The 20,861-nt window shown below is 35.7% G+C and overlaps 2 protein-coding genes across 4 annotated transcripts in view; one reads left to right on the top strand and one right to left on the bottom strand.

Annotated features, from left to right (window-relative positions):
- Positions 1–16,944, top strand: part of LOC106101300 (protein spire) — a 113,726-nt gene extending 96,782 nt beyond the window's left edge. Inside the window, exons 9-17 of one of the 3 annotated variants that reach the window (XM_013280474.1) lie at positions 5,978–6,105; positions 11,024–11,141; positions 12,239–12,347; positions 12,674–12,818; positions 13,182–13,328; positions 13,418–13,519; positions 13,607–13,741; positions 13,867–14,060; positions 14,322–16,944. In XM_013280474.1, the coding sequence (XP_013135928.1) occupies positions 5,978–6,105; positions 11,024–11,141; positions 12,239–12,347; positions 12,674–12,818; positions 13,182–13,328; positions 13,418–13,519; positions 13,607–13,741; positions 13,867–14,060; positions 14,322–14,517 (1,274 nt within the window). In that variant the 3' untranslated portion in view covers positions 14,518–16,944. The remainder of the gene's footprint in view (positions 1–5,977; positions 6,106–11,023; positions 11,142–12,238; positions 12,348–12,673; positions 12,819–13,181; positions 13,329–13,417; positions 13,520–13,606; positions 13,742–13,866; positions 14,061–14,321) is intronic. The other 2 variants (XM_013280476.1, XM_013280475.1) reach the window with 2 other exon arrangements.
- A 469-nt stretch (positions 16,945–17,413) lies between these two features.
- On the bottom strand, positions 17,414–19,828 carry LOC106101302 (cytochrome b-c1 complex subunit Rieske, mitochondrial). Its single transcript, XM_013280477.1, has 4 exons — positions 19,531–19,828; positions 19,295–19,438; positions 18,122–18,299; positions 17,414–17,776 (listed from the first exon to the last, which is right to left on the bottom strand). Exons 1-4 carry the CDS (start codon positions 19,733–19,735, stop codon positions 17,488–17,490), a joined length of 816 nt encoding a protein of 271 aa, XP_013135931.1. The 5' UTR covers positions 19,736–19,828; the 3' UTR covers positions 17,414–17,487.
- Positions 19,829–20,861: the final 1,033 nt, after the last annotated feature.

Below are 20,861 nucleotides of genomic sequence, written 5' to 3' on the forward strand. Positions count from 1 at the left end.
GCTGACATTTGAAACTCACCCCGTCTCGGGGGCAGTTACTGCGCATGCGGTAACTTGGGGTAATGTTAACCAATATGGCGACGATCGCCACAAGTTAAGCACGCGCTTTCTATTTACATCCGCTCTACATAAATCAAAATTTATGTTTTTCTATTGTTAATTTTTTGAATTAACTATTACAACGTGCCAGTTACAACAGGAGCTTAAGAATGTGTTCTCGTTTTAATTTTAATAAATCGAAAGTGACGCAGTGCAATCATATGTGCTTTTGAGACTTTACTAGAGGGCTAGGTTGCAGGTCAATGCCATTTTGTGTTGTTTTGATGGACCAATTAGAAAAAAAGCGTAGAAAATTTATTAAAAGTGATAAAATTGCTCTCACTCATTTCCTAAAATATACTTTGAACATAATTAGTTAAATAGATAATAAAATAAACTTCATGTAAAAAAAGCAATATTTTTTCACCGAAAATTACTTATGTCTTGATTTTACATAATTATTGTATTGAAACATTTTCCCGCGCTGATTCTACTAATAAAAAACAAAACGGTAAACTTACCTTCAACTTATAAACGCAAATGTATACTACTGAAGAATAAAGAAGTAAAGATCTTTGCATCATTCAGCCAGTGTTAATTACAATCGAAGAAAAAAATAAGGTCCAAATACAGCCAGTGACAATTACGATATAAGAAAAAAAACATAAGCATAATTCAGCCAGTGTCATACATCATCCAAGCTGCGTCGCTCGAGGGTGTCTCCGGCGGCGTTGCTGCTGGGCACGCGGCCGGTCTCGGGGCTCCTCGAGCCGGTCCGGAGCCCCGAGGAGCCCGCGCTGGACGTCGCACAAGACAAGGCATTCTGGGGAAGCGTTGCTGCCACCATGACCAGTAATTATACTATTGTCATAGTAAAACGTATATTATAGGAATCATCTCTTATTTTTATTTTAATTATTATTTTAAATACAAGTTTAAAGAAATTTCTTCAACTAAAATAGCATAATTTTAGAATATTGATTTGATTAACAGGGAATTTTTACTTCGTCTCCTCACAACATGTGACGTGCGGGAATAAACCTTATGGTTGTTCTGAGTCATCCATAACAACGGTATAAACTGTTCTGAGAACCTCCGCACAAACGTGTTGTGTATAAAAAATATTTGTAATCGCGAAATTGGTTACTACCAAATGTAGTGTAATCACTAAAAATATCACTGTATAAAAATTTTCTGTCAAAATATTTAATGAAACGGAAAGACAATGGATTAGAGAAATGAGTAGTAGAAAAATTAATTGAAAAGTCTTTTATTAAATTAAAGAAAAATTAAATGAATTTATGGTATACTCTCGGTATACTAATATTCCATGCATAAGCTCTTAAATTCACAGGTGAATCTTTTTAAGCAATATAATTTCACGCTCTTGTTTTCAGATTGCCTATTAAATCCATGCAATTAGTTTAACGTAATTACATTTTTATAAGTCAATTATCATTAAAATCGGCCGCGCAATCTCACTTAAAACATACATTTATTTTGATGATGTTGCCGCAAGTGTTTCAAGGTGAACGAAAATAAATTAAAAGTGAATGAAAAACTTTCACTCAAAAGAAACGTAGATATTTTAAGAAAGTTTATTTTACAAAAAGTATACGCAGAAGTACCTTGTTCTCTTTTAACATTAAGAGTTAAAAATACTACACAAGTTACAAGAAAAACAAATTGACTACTTAACTTAAAGGCCATATTTATTACTTCAATTTTTATATTTGGCCACCAATTCTAGTCCTATTAGAGTTCTCTTATACCTTTTGCTTACAAACCTCATATTTGCCGAAATAAAGTGTGTCGATCATGGGCGCTTAGTCTATAGATTACGATAAATAGGTATTTCTCATATTTTAATCTTTAGTTAGAAAGGTAGTTTACAAGACGAACTGCGGATATTTTACATTGTCATAAAGACTGTGATAAATTCAAGAAAAAATGGTAAACAAACACTACTTCTATCGGACCTAAAAAGTAGTTTACACTTCATTCCCACGTTCAGTTTCGCGTAAAATCCATAAATTACATAGATCTAATCAATCGAGCGCAAACCGAGCAATAGTCGGAAGTCGGTTACTGTGCCGCAGCACGATTTGTTGCAACAAAAACTCACGGGTCAACATTCGAATCTTGAACGCACGCTTCAATACTACTTCTGCATGCAAACTGCCTGACAAGTCTGCACAGGATTGTAATAAACATGCGATAGTTTCAGTTAGGATTTTCCACCAATTTTATTTAAAACAAGTAGATACGTATAACAAGCTGACATATATGGTTGTTAGTCTAAAAATTTTGTTTTAAAATAAATTATTTTTTTATTAGATTGTTTGATTATCTCTACCCAACCTTGACATACGGCCCTTCGCAACGCAAACTAATTAATACACAGCTTCCCTCCCTTCGCCCCCGCGCCCTCGAAGGGCCTGCCACCCCCGCATCCTGCGCACCTCTCGCCCTTTGATTTAAATGTCACAGGTCATTTTAATATACGCCCACCTCAATCCGTATCCGACGCTAGTAATAACATTTTTGCGTTTAAACCATGCTAGGTTTTCGAACTTATATTTCCTTCAGATCTTGACAACTTGCACAATTTCCGATTCAATGCTAATCTTAATAATATTATAAACGCGACAGTTTAGATGGATGGATGGTTTGTTAGAATTTATCACCTAAACGGCTGATCGAATTTCGATGAAATTTGGCCAGATCAAAAGCATAGTACGGAAGAACGTCTAAGTTACTTGCTTTTGGTTTTTTTTAGTTCCACACGGACATAGCTGCGGGCGAAAGCTAGTTTGTAAATAAATGATATGAGTAACATTAAAACAATTGTAATCAAAGTTGCAGTATTTGAATTTGAATTGAACAACTTAATATAGGTGAATTGTTTGACGCTTTCGCAAACACGATAATATGAGTATTCTCAAACAGATAACATAGTTTCAGCAAATAACATAGCTGTACAAATGTCACTGTGTATTTAGTTTGTGATAAAGATATAAATCAATTAAATCTAAATGCATTTTGTTTTAACAATATCTCTCTCCGGTAAAACATTTAAGAATATCTTGTATGTTGATATGTGCCTCTGTTTGTGTCAAACGAAGTCGTGTAAAAATAATTAGGTTAATACCATAATGTTTCAATGCACTCCCAAGCATGCTCGTACGATACTTTAAACTTTAACTTAAAAGACAGAATTTTATTCTTTTTTAAGCTTTATGTTATAGCTGTTCAAATACACGTGGCTATCGGTTAGCTGTACTTATAATTTAAGACGCCAAAATAATTAATTTTAGGGTTTAAGTGTAGCCCTATTTAAGATGCCGTTATATTTAAATGTCGTTTTAGTATAGGCCATATTATTAATTGAAAACTAATGGATTTTGTTTGCAGACTGTACTTGTAAAAAAAATACGTTTACTCGTAATGGTAAACTTTTGTTTCTGTTTAAAACGATTAACAGTACAATCCACGTGTATACATCCGGTATGAGTTAGTTATAAAAAGGTCAGTATCCACTGTCTATAGGGAAGTTTAAATATGAAATAAATATTGTGGTCTTTCTCAGTGCCTTAGAAGAAAACAGAGACAGTATCACATGTATTTCGCTAGTGAAAACTCACTGTAAACAAACATTACTATAAGGATTCATTGCAGCACGTTTTGTCCCTCGCTCGCGTGCTAGTGTGCCGGTACGTGAGGGAATCTACGAGGTTTACGTAACCGTAGGGCATGTCACGTTGACTATCACGTTCAATGAAGCGTGTAGTGACTATTTGACATGAGAATATTGGTTGAAGCTAATCTAAACTATCCATAAACTGAAATAAGCTGTTAGCGTTTACAGTTTGTATTTTTTTTTTTTCGTTTAGAAGCCAACGTTCAGTGGAACGACGAATTTACGTTTTTAGTTGAGCTCGGTAGATTTTCTACAAGATTTTTCTTTTAGACGATGACAGATGTTGCAAAAATCTATTACGTCCGTATACATAGCAATGTTCTAATACAACTGTGACTAAAAAGTACATACAAATTCTTCTAATGACAATCGCATTGTTCCATATAAATTAGCAGCAATTTGAAATGTAACAAAAAATCAACAACACTCCATTGTCAAGACCATACAATTGCGTACTTAATATCGCTTCTTTTTTAATTTCCTACGAAGAGCAGCAGACGTGAAACGTCCAAAGTTTCCGCCATTGTTTATACTTCAGTCCGTTAAAACAAAGCAACTAATAAAAAACAACCATGCTTGTCTGAGAGTTAAATATGTACTTCATATATTTAACATTTATTCATCTTTTGTGAACATACCTTTTTAATACATATTTCTTATAAATGTAGCAATCTTCTAAATTAGTCAATTTATTCTATGTTACGGTGAACTCTTTTATTTCGCTTCATGTGTTCTCGAACTTATTTCTCTTGGGATCCAACGTGTATTATTCTCCAGTCTCTAAGCTCTCGAGTTCTACGTTATTTAATATTTATTATCAATTTAGGACGAATAAAACCAAATATTTGATTTAGAAACCCTCATCATTATCAAACAAAACCATACCAAAAGTTTAAATGAAGAAACAATTGAAACTCGTCTCTGAAGAAAAGTACCAGGCCAGCATAAAGTTGCAGACGGTTGACATAAAATGTAAAAAATAATTCTCGTAATTGCTAAAAAATATTTCTGTATAATTCCATTGGACGTCGTCAAATGAGCTAGGCTCAAGAAAACGATCTAAAAACCTTGATAACTATATTAATCGTATAACAGGTTTATAAACAGCGGTGCAGTGAACTGTCGGAAACTAATTTATCGCAGTTAAACTGCAGTGCAGGTAACCGTTGCAACTACCGCGCCTTAACTGACCTATTAGGACAGTGGATTAATAATCGCGTGACCGCTTATACAATGTCGTACAGTCTAATTGGTATTTACTTAGTGTGGTATTTTAGATTAAAATATGCGGTTTTGCAGTTTGAAACTATTCTAAGTAAAACAATACTTTCGTGTTTTGTGTTTAAATTATATTCTAATGGTTACATGACTAATATTTAACAAATGATACAGATATTATCTATAAAAGGTTAATAAGGGTGCGTGTACATTGTAGTTGAGTTGATCTATAATGATATGCATTATAGATCAACTAAGGAACTAATAGATCAAGTAAGGAAATGAGAAAGACTTGTAGTTGAAATCAAATATCTCACCCGTTTACATTTTTCTATTATTTACGGAAAAAAAAACATAGATAAAATATGTCTTTCGGCAGTGGAAACTTGCAGTATAAGCAGTTTACGTAAACCGCTGATTCTCGTTTCGCTCTGGTCCAGTGGAAGCGCACTCTATAGGACGGTCGTGACTGCGAACGCGAAGGACAGCGAAAGTAAAAGGCTGTATCGAGTTGCCGCAACCCTGTCATTTATCAAACGTCAGGGCGCGTGACGTTTTAGCTGATTACATACCAGCGACTTGTTAATAATATGAAAGCTAATGGATTTGTACAAAGTATGGTGTTATTGTATTACGTACTACACTTTAATTGTAGAGGACGGTCAGCAAATTATAAACTCCAAATTCCAAAGTTTAATTCCAGTACGATTTTTACGTAAATGCTAGTCGCAAGTAAAGGGTTAGATGGTGAATAGTGGGTTCAATTACATATATAAAATTGCTATTCTTTATTACTGACTAGCTGTTGCTAGCAACATCGCATGCGAAATTAAAAAAAATTTTAAAAAAATTAGCTTTCTTACTGATAACGTAGCTTTCTAATGATGAATGAAATCGGCTCAATAGTTATTTGAGTTATTTCAATATATAGAAATATCAAATCTTTCCTCTTTAATATTAGTATAGATATAGATGAAGGTAAAACTATAAGATTTTTGTAACATGAGGTATTGTTTGCAGCGACGAGCGGCGCGGGTAGCGGGCCGGGCGGCGGGGAGGTGAGGCGGGGCGGCGGCGGAGGCGGTGACGTCACGCCGCACGCGCCGCCGCAGCGCAGGCTCATCAAAGTTGATTTTGACAATCTCGAGGTAAGTGATAGATTCCTCGTCTCAAGAGGATTACTAGAATAGACATTAACTCCCCACTCAGAGTGATTAAGTAATCACTAAATTCCAAAGTTTACAGTAATTAAGTATGCAAAGTGGGAAATGCTATAGTCTTTGTATGTGAGGCTTATATTAAGTGTGCAAATATGTATTTGCGTTCAACTTCTAAACAAATAACATGTGTAACATATTGACATGTAATATCCGCTAAATATTACCGTTTCAAATAACTCTGGGAATATTAAGTTTCCTAAGTGGAATTCAGAAATCGATATTTCATTTCGTTCACATCGAATAGATTGGATTCGGTGACTTCCGAAACTGAATATAAATTCACGTTAATTAAAAGGGAAATTGAGATCAGTTTATTGCAGTTCACTTAAATTCAATTAAAAATTCCTGATAATATTTGTTCGACTCGTGTCATAATAAAAAAACCTGAGAAATCTTGACAAGACTTTGTCTGTAACAGTAAAGAGTTGTTTTTTTTTTATAATGTGAAGTGGCAAACGAGTAAGTGGCCACCTGAATCCACCGAAATGGAAAGCGACCGCTGCCCATAAACATCCGCAATTGCAGATGCGTTGCCTACCCTTAATTGACGGAGGAGGAGACGCACATAAAAGGGATATTTCCCCTTCCTATGCGTCTCCTCCACCGTCAAATCCACTTTTCTTTCCCATCCTTTCCTTTTCAGAAAAGGGTGGAAAGGGATTAAAGTTAGGTTGATAAAATCTTTCAATAGACCAGAATATTAATAATTATGGATATAGGTCAGACTTATAAACACAATATATTTGTTTATTCCTTGAATTTTAATATGAATTTCTACTTTTTTATATGTATAATTTATCATTCATTAATGCGACACGCTACATAAGTATATTCTGCGTACATTTCTGATACTAAAACCCTTTATCAGTTTGTAGCACGAGGTTATGTATAAATAGAGTTAAACCTTTGCCTTGATTATACCGCATGGCGTTATAGAGTAACATAGATATTTTTAGGGTCAGTCCCACCAAATTGTAAATTGTCTGATAACAATCCAACGTGTATTTGTTTTGTTTTTGATGGAAATATCGGATTTTCTTGCCTTATCAGCCAGTGGTGCGACAGGCCCTTAATATCGTATTGTTCGGTCGGTATATTCTGAGTTAGCCAAACATTGGACTTCCACGCAATATCATAAACATTAAACTTCTGCGCTGGATAGAATTGGTACGCCTGGATGATAGCAGTGTTCCTAAACGCCTGTTGTTAACTAAGATGGATGTAGAGCAAGTGTTAGACTGAAGCTAAGACAATCTTAAGAATATCGGCGTCAAGGATGCAACTAAATAAGACAGAAGTGTAGAGATTTATGTTCCATCCGCGGTAGTATTGCCCCAGATGTTTATGATTAACATAATATTCTTTTGTATCAGCTATTTCAGGGCGGACATCCATATTTGTATGGTAATCCGCTTTTATGGCTTATAGTTATTTACTCTAGTTAAGTAGCCCCAGTGGTAGAGAAGGTAAGGAGTAAAAGCTTAGCATGGTATGGGCATGGTATGAGGGATGAATGGTATGTTACAAGAAAGTTAGTTATGAGTGTGGGAGGGTACATCGGTAGAGATAGACCTAGAAAGAGATGGATGGATTGCGTAAAAGGTGACATGACCAAAAAGGGAGTGATGACTGAGATGATAGTGTTTATGGAGGACAAAAACCTGTTGCGCTGACCCCACGGAAGTGAGATAAGGAGAAAGACGATGATGAAAAGTAATTTACGCTAGTTGATAAAACTTCAGTTAGTTATATCGTTTTGTAACATCCGTCTCATCACTTTTTCATCTCAAATGTAACGATTTAGGTATTACAGTTTATCACGTAGTCAGTTATGTTGACAATCTTCAGTCGATTATACAACAGTTCCTTATTGCGTTTAACTTTCGAGAGCAATGAGGTTTTAATAGATCTATAGAAAGAGATCCGAGTTTGTGTCGATGACTTTATACGTTCAGTGGCGATCATGCGTGACCAGAATAATTGTCTATTTATAACTATTACGGTAAAGTTAATGGTGTAACGTAATCACATATACAATTTTGATAAAAGATTTTTTATAATTTCAAATAGCAATCGACTAGAACGGATAGAAAGCATCTCTTGTTATTTTTTCTTATATCACGTTTTTGATTCATGATTTCTTTGAGCCGTCGTTGTAATAGGAATGAAAACTCTTGTCTATGCTGCGTATTTCTTTTTAAAATTGTATATGAAATACTTTGCTTTGGATGTTTAGCTATGACGTCATGTTTGGTAGGCCGCTTACGCGTATTTCTCTCAGCTGTATCCTCAGTTCTCTTTACTTATAGATTTAAAAATGATAATTTTGTCCAATCGATTTCTTTGTCTTGTGCAACGTTTATGTTTCGACACAGATGTTTTGGGCTGCAACAATGCATTTGAATTCAAACAAACGCAGCAAAGAAATTGGGTCGTCGTTTTTAACTTTCAGTGCAGAGTTAGCTTACTTCAAATACCTAGACCGTACTGAGGCATTTCGAAAGGAGGTCACAGCCTCCGCGTTCCTGTTAATAACTGTCAATAAAGCTGAAGCGTTTTAAAATAAAATTTATCATTAATAACTTAGTACAAGCTTTATACGATGTTTGTTAATCTCTAACAAACTTTGTAAACGTATTTACAAATTCTAAAGCTTGAGGATTTTGAATTAAATTAAATTGTGTATCAAATCTTATGAATATCTATTGTTTAACCTTATTATTGAAACAATAGTCTGTGTTCTCGACCATCAGAATAAAAATTGTTAAAAATATTTTTCTTATCTTTGTTGGTGAAAAAATATTGTCTTTTTAATGTTGGTACATCGAGTATCAGTTCTCAAAAGTGACGAAGAACATCTTCTAACGGAACAAAATCCTGTAGAAAGTAAACAGTTATGTACACTTGTGCAAACTCGCGTAAGGTTGCTGCGCCCTAGTTTTTCTAACGTAACAGAAATTTGGACTTTATCAACCCTTAAATCATTAGATTTTGCAAGAAAAATTGAAAAGCAAGTCGCAACGTAACTATAAAATGTATTTAATGTTCAATAAAATGTAATTTAAATGTTGGTTAAGCAATCAATTCATCAAAAAATTCTCCTCAGCTTATTAAAACAACGATATACCTCAACATTGCTGGAAGCGACTGGTAAATTCCAATGTACTCTTGAGCGTGGTTACCCACATCGTTAACATCGTGTTTGCGTGTGCTTGTTAATGACTTGTACAGTTATGTTCATGTTATTATTGTTTGAAGAGTTATCATTTTCATATTATATTGATTGATTCATACCGATGTATTGAGTTGTTGGCATGGAGTTTTTTTTTGGACATTTTGAATCGGTTTGTTACTTTGTTTTCTCTTTATCGATACAAATATATTTACACAATCATTAGTAAACGTTGCTTAAATTTTATCTAGCTTTTCTATATATCAAAATAAATAGTTTCAATAATGGAGACGCCTCGGACTGCGGCAAAAAATAGGAAACACCACGGTCGCTCGGATTACAGGGCCGCTAACCGTGTTTATAGCGGAACTGTTACACTTTCTTATTAATAATCACTGTTTGCAATGATAACTTAGTTTTACTGTTATAAATGGTACGCATAATTTGTATTACATTGGTCTCCGAGGTTTTTTTTTAAATTTATCACATCTAGGCATTTTATACCAGTGTTTTATAACGTTAAAGATTTGAATAACTATGTTTACATGTTATTGTAATTAATTTTTACTATAAAAACAATTAATTTATGTCTAATTAATTGGAAGTTTTAGTAGAGCATCAATAATAACCTAAAAACTTGTCCTACTAGAGCGGATATTCTTAGAACTCTCACTAGGTCAAGGTCCAATTTGTCTCATGTTACCTTACACATCGTCTTTATTGTGTGACGATACATTTTTAACTTTCTTCCTTTTGTCATAAGATACAAAATGTATTTTTTATTCTTTGGAGAAACCCTGAATTTTTGAAGTTGCAATATTGACGTCACAGAAAGGTTAAGGCAAATTACGGTTTCGTTGGAATAACCGCAGAGGGTCCGCGGGATGTTTGCCGGATGAAGTCATGTTCGCAAGCTTTTCTGCACTTTCACTGTTATGTCAACAGTGTTTAACAGATGGTGCGTTTGCTTGTAAATAAAACGAAAAGGACTTAGTTTATCAATAACTAGCTACTGCTCACGACTTCTTTCGCGTGAAATAAAAAATGTTACGCAGCGATAACATAGCTTTTTAATGATGTGAGATTTTTTAAAATCGCCTCAGTAGTTTTTAAGTTATGCCAAAACATATAAAAACGCAAATCTTTCCTCTTTTTTAATATTATTAAGATTAGGGATGTACCAATTCATTTTGCGTAGTGATGCTTAGGTTGAAATAAGTGGTATTGTAGTTTCATTCTTATTTAATGAACATGACAGCACGTTTTGCACATACAAATTTCGTAAGTACATTTAAAGGGTTTTCCCTTGTTAAAGGCAGACAATCCGAATGCAATTACTTGAATGTTTGCGCCGCATACTGATTCATTGACCGCTTTCACAATTTATGACGAACTTGAAGGCACAAATGTCTTCATTTACGTTTCTTATTTGTACCTGCCTTTGTAATGAGAACGATTTATTTTATTAGCAATCGTTCGTGACTTCGTCCGTAAATTAAACAAATGATTAAGTAGCCTATGTGTTCTTCCTGACTGCTCTACATAAATGTCAAATTTCATGCAGTTCGGTTCAGCCGTTAAGGCAACAAACTCCAACAACCATTTATGCATTCTAACTTCCACACGTATAGTATTGCAGATGTTTTCAAAAAGTTAAAATCCATTTTTTTTCAGGACGACGAAGACGAAGATGACACCGAAACATGCATAAGTCCGGAGACATGCGTCCCTCAACCTTTCCCCCGGCACACGGCACCTCAGCAGCCAGCCCCTAAACCCTGGAAGCGAACTGGTACTAAACTTTCCTACCTATAAAAAAAATTACACTATTGGTAAACTTGAGTATGGAAATGGCAACACACAGCAAACTAAATATTATCTATGAGCAATGGCAGGAAATCGCTTAACACTGCCACACTGCAATCGCTTGCAACGCAAGACACCAAGCTGCAATACACTGACACAAATTATAGGATTATATTTATAGAATGCGAATAGTTTGTTTTATAAAAATAAGAGTATTATGGATAATAGAAGGTTAAATTGACGTGCTCTTTCCCACCGCTGTCCCGGGCGGGTCCGGCATGGGCACGTGCGAGCCCCCGCGCGCGCCGCCGCGCACTCGCATCTCCCACGACGAGTACCACCAGTTCTGCGACCAGACGCTCGAGTGTATGACTGCTACACTTGGCTGCATGACTCGATATCTTTTGCCTTTCTTTTGCATCCATGTTTAAAAAAGTTAAATGTCACTTTCAATGTCGCTGTTACCAAAAGATGTGCAACCCTCATTTCACAATTTTGTTCGTATCAGATGTTTTACCACAAACTTATTTTTATTGATTTCAACCATTAGGTATTATTTCTGGTTATTCATAATTAAGAGAATCATTACAACACAGGTTAAGCAAATAGCTGTAAGAAATTCCGCTGACTGTACACTCCTTACATCACGTTAAATGGTTACTTATTATTTCGCGCTGTCGCGCTTTGTAACAATAATTCGCTGATCTTGTACAATGCTTATACGACATTTATTTTATTACATAGCAATGAAGTCTTTACTTTCATTATCTAGATTTATATAGTTATCCCTAATATATGTCAATTGACAGTCAATTTCCCATTTTATTAAATCACATTTGCTTTGTTATGCTTTTCATGTTTAAATCCAGTTTAGATAACTTATGTAGGTAGTTTAATATTTACTACCACGCTTTTCGTACTACGCTTTAATTCTGTTATTTATTGATTAAATTTATGTGCATTTGTACTAATAAAAACGACTTCTTAAAATCACGCCTTAAACAATCATTTAATCTGTAATATTTAATGTAAAATATGTGAAAACTCTTGTGTACCGTATGTTTATGATGGTTTTTTACACAGCATACGATCTGGCGACGCAATGTCCGTCGCGGCGCGCGTCAATGCGACGACACACGGTCACGCATGTCTGTCCGCCCAGCGACGGCGCACAGTCTCTGCCGCACTCCAGGTAACTTGCACATGGCTCAATTAATTCGATTGAAAATATTATTTCTAATTGGCTCAATTAATTAAAGCTAAAGCTTTGTTCAAAATTATCGGCTCGAAGGACCAATACATTACTTTGCGATATTGTACTTTACTTTAGCAGACCTTGATTATATCAAGAGAGTTGTAAAAAACGAGACTTCTACAACAGTGAAGTATTCAAATCTGTTGAAACACGAGCCAACTGTATTATGAAAGACAAAGTATGACCATACAGTCTTTACGACTGATTGTCATATGGTCAAGAGTTAGTACTTGAATAGAAGGTTGTAAGTTGCATGTGTTCAGGCCCGGTTCTCGCGCGTCGTGCGCGGGCGCCGCGTCGCTGGCCAGCAGCGAGCTGGACGCGCAGCTGGGCGAGCTGTCCTGGTCGCGGTCGTCGCTGCAGGACGAGCTCATCAAGTCGGTTAGTGGCAGCCCTAGTAGCAAGCATGTGAGTACACGCTAGCCTGACTAAACATTCTGTCGCCAACCCTGATTTTTTCTATTATGTTTATTGGTAAGTTTGTATGAGAGTCATTAGCATGGTATCTCAGCTAGTATTAGTCTCATAGACATTTTATCACAGACAAAAGGACAATTTAAACTGTAATTGCATATTTAGCTAATTATTTTTCATGCTTACATTCTTTAAATATTTTAAAATAATCCTCATATCATATTCATCATTAACCTATAATATAAAAATGCAAAATTTGCTATCGTATTATAATGTAAGGTATTCAATGCATTTTTATTACGGTTGATGGTATGCGTGTTGTATAATCTGTGTTATATTGTTGTGTTTGTTTTGCAGAAGCAATGGCAGGAGGCGATAATGTCGGACGACCGGCTGTCGCTGACGCTGGAGGAGATCGTGCACATCAGGTCGGTGCTCACCAAGGCCGAGCTCGAGTTCCTGCCCTCCGAGGGCAGAGTCAAAGAAGACGTAGAGAAGAGAAGAGTGAGTTCACATGTTTTTACAACTCTGACTGATATTTTTAACAAAAATTCTTAAAAATAATTATACTTTCATTTCAATGCCACTTTCAGGTGTGTTTCCTTTGTTTGAAAACAAGATTTGGCATATTCGGCCCCTGGGGGCAGAAATGCAAGCTATGTAAAAAGACTGTCTGTCAAAAGTGTTGTTCAAAGGTGAGTTGCTATTGTGCTATATTGTTGGGTGTTGTTTCTAATCTTACTCGAATAGGACATTTTACTAAATTTATGTATGTTGTACAGATGCGCATACCGACGGAACACTTCGCGCACGTGCCGGTGGTTCTGCTGAGTCCCTCGCTGCTGCCCTCGCCCGAGGACGAGGCGCCCTCCTTCCCCCGCAGCCTCGTCTCGCGCCTCGTCTCCCCGGAACACCATGTTAGTACTCTCTCCTCTTTTTTTACCATCAGAAATCAATGAGTTATCTGACTCGAGGGACCAACTTCCAGACTGTAGCTGTTACTGACATACTGGGTTAATTAACGTTGGCATTGTCCTAACAGGACAACAGCGTGGGCAGCGCGCCGAGCAGCCCGGTGTCGCGGCGCGCCTGCCCGCAGTCAGCGCCAGGGTCGCGCGGGGGCTCGCGCGGGGGCTCCGCGCTCGGCTTCGCGGACCTCGCCGTGCACGCGCCCGGCGCCATGACGCGCTCCGTGGACGGGCCCGGCAGCATGCCCTGCGTCATCAACGACCGCAGGTATGACTATCAACAAATTGCATATCAGTGCCTAACATACTATTATAAATGCGAATATTTAGATGGATTGTTGTTTGTTAGAGATTGTAGCCTAAACGGCTGAACGGATTTCCATGATATTTGGTACAGATATAGAGGATAGTCTGCAAGAAAACATAGGCTACTTTTTGTTTTTTTTTTTGTAATTCTACGCAGACGGAGTTGCGGGGGAAAGCTCATTAAATTGTAAGTGTAATATTTGACTGAGGTTATGTTTCGTTGCAGGTCGCGTTGCGGGCGGGGCGGCGCGGCGGCGGCGGAGCGGCTGCGCGGCGTGCAGATGGCGGTGTGTCACGACTGCAAGGCCATGGTGCTGCAGATCATCAAGTCGTCGCGCGCCGCGCGCTCCGCCTCCCGCGACCGCGCGCTGCGACATCTCACACTGGACCTGGCGCCCGTCTACACGGACAACTGTTAGTGCGCACCACACTATACAGCCCGGTGCGAGCGGGAAATATACAGAACTATTCAAACGCTGCAGTGTTGGTTGTCTAGCGGAGACTCGCTTGGATCTGGTCACTATTGTATCTTATTAGCGGGCAGTATGCGTCAATATATCACAGAAAGATTATAATGATGGTGTAGAATTGGGTTTATTCGTATAATCGGTGATTTGACCGACATATCGAAATTGACCTTTCAGACTACTATCTCAAATTGACCACCCATGCGATGAAAGAATCGAAGTCGTGATGACTGGCAGCACATTTTCTTTTTAATTCCAGCTGAATCGTGGTTATCGGTATCTGCGAGTTTAAAATGTGACTTAGAACCTGACTAATTATGTGCAACATTTATTCAGCAACCGGTAATGGCACGATTTTGTGTGCCCCAAGTCCCTCCGTACTTTTTTAATCTTTTCTTGATTTAAAATTAGAATCCCATTTAAATTTAGAAGCTGCTTCTTTTTTCTTGGCAATGTCAAATATTAATAACACTTTTCAAACGTAAAGTTATAGATCACAAATTATCTTTTGTTTCTCAGTGAAACTACTGAAAATATCAGACGACAAATAAGTTTTTTAAAAACATAATTAGGTTGTTTAAAGAAATCTCCTTTTTGTTTTTTTAAATAGATTTAATACTTAAAATTTTGGTTATAAAAACTTTTTGATCGACAATGTAGTTGCTTGAATTTTGATCGTTTGTTACTAATATCGTAGGATTGTTTGATTTCTTTTAACTTGTGACGTGATTACGGGCAAAGAATTAATTTTCTTTGTCAAATATTCCGACCGTAAGCTAACACGTGATCAATTTTTGTTTATTAATTTAAACGAAATGAGATTTCAAAAAATTACACTTAGTAAAAATTTACGGAGAGACATTAATTTGACTATATGTAGAAAATATTTTATTTTTCCAATACTTTAAGTAAAACTGTTTAAGAGCTTCCGAGGTTGTATAGAATTATTGTTGAGTTTCTAGACGGACCGTACTAAGTACATTTTGATTTTCACGTCGACAAAAAATTATTTGACAAGACTTTGACATTGACAGGTAATACATAGCTTCATTTATTTTTATTTATCGCACAAAAAAATTAAAAAAACCTTCTTCAATTAGCAATCTAAAATACTCAAACTACAAACAATATAGAAATTAAAGTAAAAAATAGATTATATTCAAGAAATTACTAAAATTGTATTTTGTCACCTAGATTATATATGTAATAAATATTATATATTTTTCCGAATAATAGATTTAAAATATGTCTACAACTTAAATATATAGCACGATGTTCTGTGTTCAAACTATAAATGTTCTGTAAAAGAGGTATATCTGAATGTTTAGATACTCCATATTTATTGTGCTAAAATTTAATTTTGTATAAAGCTCGCACACCGTATCCTTAGATAGCCAACTGGCGCCATAAGAGAGCGTATGTATTCATCATTACTCCACAATTAACCAATTATTTTCAATTATAATTGTGTTATAAAAAAACAATTCGAAGTACTGTGCCATAACCTTCCACTGTTGCATTGTCGATGTGCGATCAAATGACAATTGCTCGTATGTTTGACGTAAATAAAAAAAATAAACAGTTTTGGTTATTTTTTATTTCTATTTATTTTATAAGATAATTGTAAAACTGTATGTGCTATTTGTGAGCTGACCATATATTTCATTTTGAATACTAATATGCTTCATTCCATTTTTTTATAATACCTAACAAAATTGTGCAGATTCTTGCCATAAACAATAGCAAGTCTACAAAAAAATGCTCATTTTAACAAATTGCCATCTTTAGATCCTTGATTATAGGTATTTATTAAGAAAAAAATATGTAGGTGCTAATTGTTTTACTATTTCAATTTGAAATTCGGTCAGCTCGCATTCACTTCTGTTATAAAAATTAAAATTTCACTATATTTGCTTATCTTTCACTCATTTCTAAGGTTAACCTAGTTTTAATTAAATTATTTTGCCAAATATGTAACCTATCCAAGACCTTATTGTAAATAGAGATTTCTTTAGTGTCATCTATGTGAATATCTGATAATTCTTGTGTTTGTGTTACTAATATTGGTATATTGAATTTGTCTATATTGTGTCAATATTTGTAATCTGTGGAATCGGTTGGTACCTTGGAAATAAAATCTGCTTATTGTGAATTACCCAAAAGGCCTAGATAGTCATAATACCCTGCCATTTGTGTTTCTTTGTAATTTCCTTTTTAACTCTCCTTATATAGTATCCGAATTGAAATCGTACCTTATTAAAATCGAATTCCCAGTTAGAAATTTCGTGAATGTATATAAAACCTTGGTAGTCTATATTAGATGTTATGTAGAATATAAAAGAAATAATAACGGGAAATAAAACAAATTACAGATCGTTATTCACTGGTTTTATTTAATCACAAGATCCCTAGTTGTAAAATGAAAAATCTGCACTAAGAGGATGTTTAGTAACTAACTCTGAGCGAGCTAATAAATGGTAAGAGTCAAATTGCAGGTGTACTATAGCAAAATAAATTATACTACTTACCAACAAAATGTACTATTTAGTACGTCGCTCATAACAAAAAGTACCTTCTCCAGAACGAAAATAAATTACATCCGCCATATTGACGTCAACACTAAATAGTACATTTTATTGGTAAGTGGTATAATTTAATTCGCTATGGTACACCCGCCATTTTAATTTTCACAATAAATTATGTATTTGTCCTTTGGGAGGAAACTAGTGATGTTACCAATATCCTTGTTTATTGAAGTGTGATCAAAATATTAAAAATCAAATTAATTGTATCCATTTTTATTTTTTTAACAAAAACAATAAAATGACACTGAAATAATACAACAAAATGATATCACATTACATTTTATTTTTCGATCACTATTGATGGTGTTGATTAAATAAATTGTCTAATAAATATCACTTAACCTACAATCAAGAGGCCTCCTTCTACAAAGTTGTAGGGAGGTATTTCTAGGTTAAGTGGTGCGGGGCCTTTGCGGATACGTCCGGATGCGTCGTAGTGGGAGCCGTGGCAGGGGCAGTAGTAGCCTCCAAAGTCCCCAGCATTGGCAATGGGTACGCAGCCCAAGTGAGTGCACACACCGATGACAACCAGCCACTCCGGATCCTGGGCCCTCTTCTCATCGGGCTCAGGGTCACGGAGCTGGTCAAGCGGTACCGCTTTCTCTGTGGTGATCTCTTCAGCTGTCCTGTGAATGAAATGTTATATTATAAATGTGAAAGTTAAGATGGTTGGATGGATGTTAGTGTTAGGAAAGTGTCACACTGAAATGTACCTAAATAGCGGATCTTGATGAAATATGACGTAGATGTAGAGCATAGTCTGGTAGAACACATAGATTCTTACTTTTTTAATTCTGCGCAGGTATCATGGGCAAAAGCTAGTAATGTTTACAGTAACCAATTAAACAGGAAGTCAAGTCAATTTAAAAAAAAATATTACTTACGAATTTCTAGATAAACATTTAATTTTCATGTTTCTCTATAGACTATACTTGCCATAGTACAATCAATTTTATAAAGAATAAATTTACCTGTGACGAATAAACAGCGGCTTTCCACGCCACTTGAAGGTGACAGACTTGCCCTCGGGAATCTCAGCAAGGTTGATCTCGATCTTGGCTAAGGCGAGCACATCGGCTGCGGCCGCCATCGACGACACGAAGTGGGTGACCACGGACTTCGCGGCGTCCCCCCCTGCCACTCCACCAGCTGCGGAAAGGAATTATCAACTGTTAATTACTTATTACTATGATAAAAGGCTGCATTATATTTTAAAATATTTTTTTTTTATAAATCATATGGTGACAAAAAGGCAAGTAGCCAGACACATTGAAAGAGGATATTTTCTTTTCTTATACCACCTCATCAAATCTAATATAAGACCCTCAATGCATCTTTGGTTATGCAGATGTCCATGGGAGTCAGACCTAGTAGCAATATGCGTTGCATGTTGCATGTTAAGGAATAAAAAAATTCCCTACATCCATCCCGATGTTTTTAAACCACTGTAATTCATATGCTTGTAAGGTCTTAATAGCATCTAAGAGGTGATAGAGAATTTCATCATACTAACATTACAAATGCAAAAGTTTAGATGGATGGATAGATGTTTGTTAGAGTTTGTAGTCAAAACAGTTGAACAGATTTTGATGAAATTTGGTATAATTGTAGAGGATAGTCTGGGCAAACACATAGACTATTCACTTGTTTTTTTTCTTATTCCACGCGGATGGAGACGCAGGGGACATCTAGTAATTAAATAAAACAAATTGACATTTGCCCATCCATCTTATGGTAAAATAGATATGAAATCAATTTCAATAAAGACCATGTTAATAGTAGCTGCTCTAGACCTTGATCATTGATGGATGCCCATGATCTGAGGTCTTTCTTCAGTATTGTTCCAATGGGCTTAATTACAGTCACATAATACATAGGGACTGATTTAAGCGACAATTAGTGTAATTATAGTATGATTCACAAGAGATTTAATAAGCTTATAGAATACACTTTTGTGGTCATACAATTCATAACAAGATCTCGAGTCTTGTATTTTGTACTCCATACAACTCTACAATCAGATTAAACTTTTAGCTGTATGTTTGATATTCACTGAATTACAACAAAGTGTGAATAATATAACTAAGTAATGCTTGTAAACTTTGTCATGTAAAACATACATGTATAATTAAAAATGTACTAACCTCCAGCGACAAGATAAGTGAAAGAGTTGCGAGCGTCGACATTTTCCTTGGCCTTCGATTTGGGATCCAAAGTTTCCTTCCGACGGTACGCAGAGAAGTCAGGGTAAGCGATATCAGAATGCGCAAAACGTACTTGATTTGGCACTGAAAATGACATGTGTTATGTAACAATAATTTTCACGCATAATATCGATTAATTATTTTCTAACAGTATTAAAATATGTAGATTAACTTACGGTTGGTTGTATGCTTAACTTTCAAACCCTGAATAGGTAGGGCTCCATGCAAAGATTGCACAGTTGATGTCTTCGGCAGAGGTTGCACGACCAGTTTGTCAACAGGAGTTGGGACTGCGACCACGGGCTTCAAGCCATTGGCGACCACTTGGGATGTGGCCTTGAAATATGGGGCTAAGTGTCCAGCCCTTGCTACGGAAGTCATTTTGCTACACTTATATCCTACGCAATACAATTGCTATAATTTTTCGCTGGGTGCGAATTTTGGCAGGTTTCGTAACGAAACGTCAAATACCTGTGTTGCCACTTCAACAAAACCACAGAGAAATTAGAATGCAAAAAGGTATTTAATATTTCAAGAATCAAAAAGCACTCGCTATTTTTTTTCGTTTTAAAATACCTTTACCTTTTCTAAATGGTCGAGTTTTTTTTATTGGTAACGTTGTACATATTTTTACCAACATAAATATTTGATTTTTAATCGCAAATATTTTTTCCGCGTTTACAGATTTTATCCTAGATGGCGCTGAATCAAAAAATATAAAAAACGAGGTCTGGTTTTCAAAATAAAAGTAAGGTTGCCTACCCTTTTTACAGTTCATGAAAAGGGGTAGGCTGAGGCTATGTACCTACTTCTATTTACTTATTTGTATCTCTCACGCGCTTTACTTATACGGTACCTTTTTGCTTTTCAATTATTACGGGTATAACTAAATTGTAATTTACCTAAACTGAATGATACTTTTTTATCACCTTCTCCTTTCATAGTAACGATTTTATGCCATGGCTTCACGGTTTATCGGTCACGGTAATGTTTCACGATTTATCTCTTTTTTTATTACTACTACTGTATTACTTATGTTACGGTCTTATTGAAACTGAATGAAATACTTATTATTAAACAATCATAATGTAAGTAAAGTGAATTGTAGGTTTCAGATATTTCTTTGGAAAGCACTATTTTTATTTTTATTTCTACTACAAACAAGTACCTAGGTACTATAATTTAATACAATTACTCTTATGTCAGTTGCAATACGAAAAAAAAATTAACGCACTAAATACTTAGGAGTCGATTTATACAAAATTTAAAAGAAGCGGAAGCCGATGATCAAGTATTTGATTTATTTATGTGCAATCATTAACTCATTGAAGTTGTCAAAGTTAGATTTGGTCGTATTTTTAAATTAAACAATTTGACAATAGGACGCGGATGCGTTTGATACGTGACACGACAAGCCGGCGCACATTGGGCTGTATCAAGTTGCTCCATAGACAACTTTATCTGATGTTTGAAATGTCTCTTTTTTTTGCTTGAATGTGCTTTGTAT

Source organism: Papilio polytes, unplaced genomic scaffold (assembly GCF_000836215.1).
Source record: "Papilio polytes unplaced genomic scaffold, Ppol_1.0 DF823991.1, whole genome shotgun sequence".
NCBI lineage: Eukaryota > Metazoa > Arthropoda > Insecta > Lepidoptera > Papilionidae > Papilio > Papilio polytes.

What these genes read in the sequence shown, in the direction of transcription:
- LOC106101302 (XM_013280477.1), bottom strand. Translation starts at nt 19,735, where the DNA reads ATGACTTCCGTAGCAAGGGCTGGACACTTAGCCCCATATTTCAAGGCC. An exon ending in AGTTAAGCATACAACCAACC is followed by an intron (nt 19,439 to 19,530) that starts GTAAGTTAATCT and finishes TGTCATTTTCAG; the next exon opens with TGCCAAATCAAGTACGTTTT. An exon ending in CCGCTGTTTATTCGTCACAG is followed by an intron (nt 17,777 to 18,121) that starts GTAAATTTATTC and finishes TTTCATTCACAG; the next exon opens with GACAGCTGAAGAGATCACCA.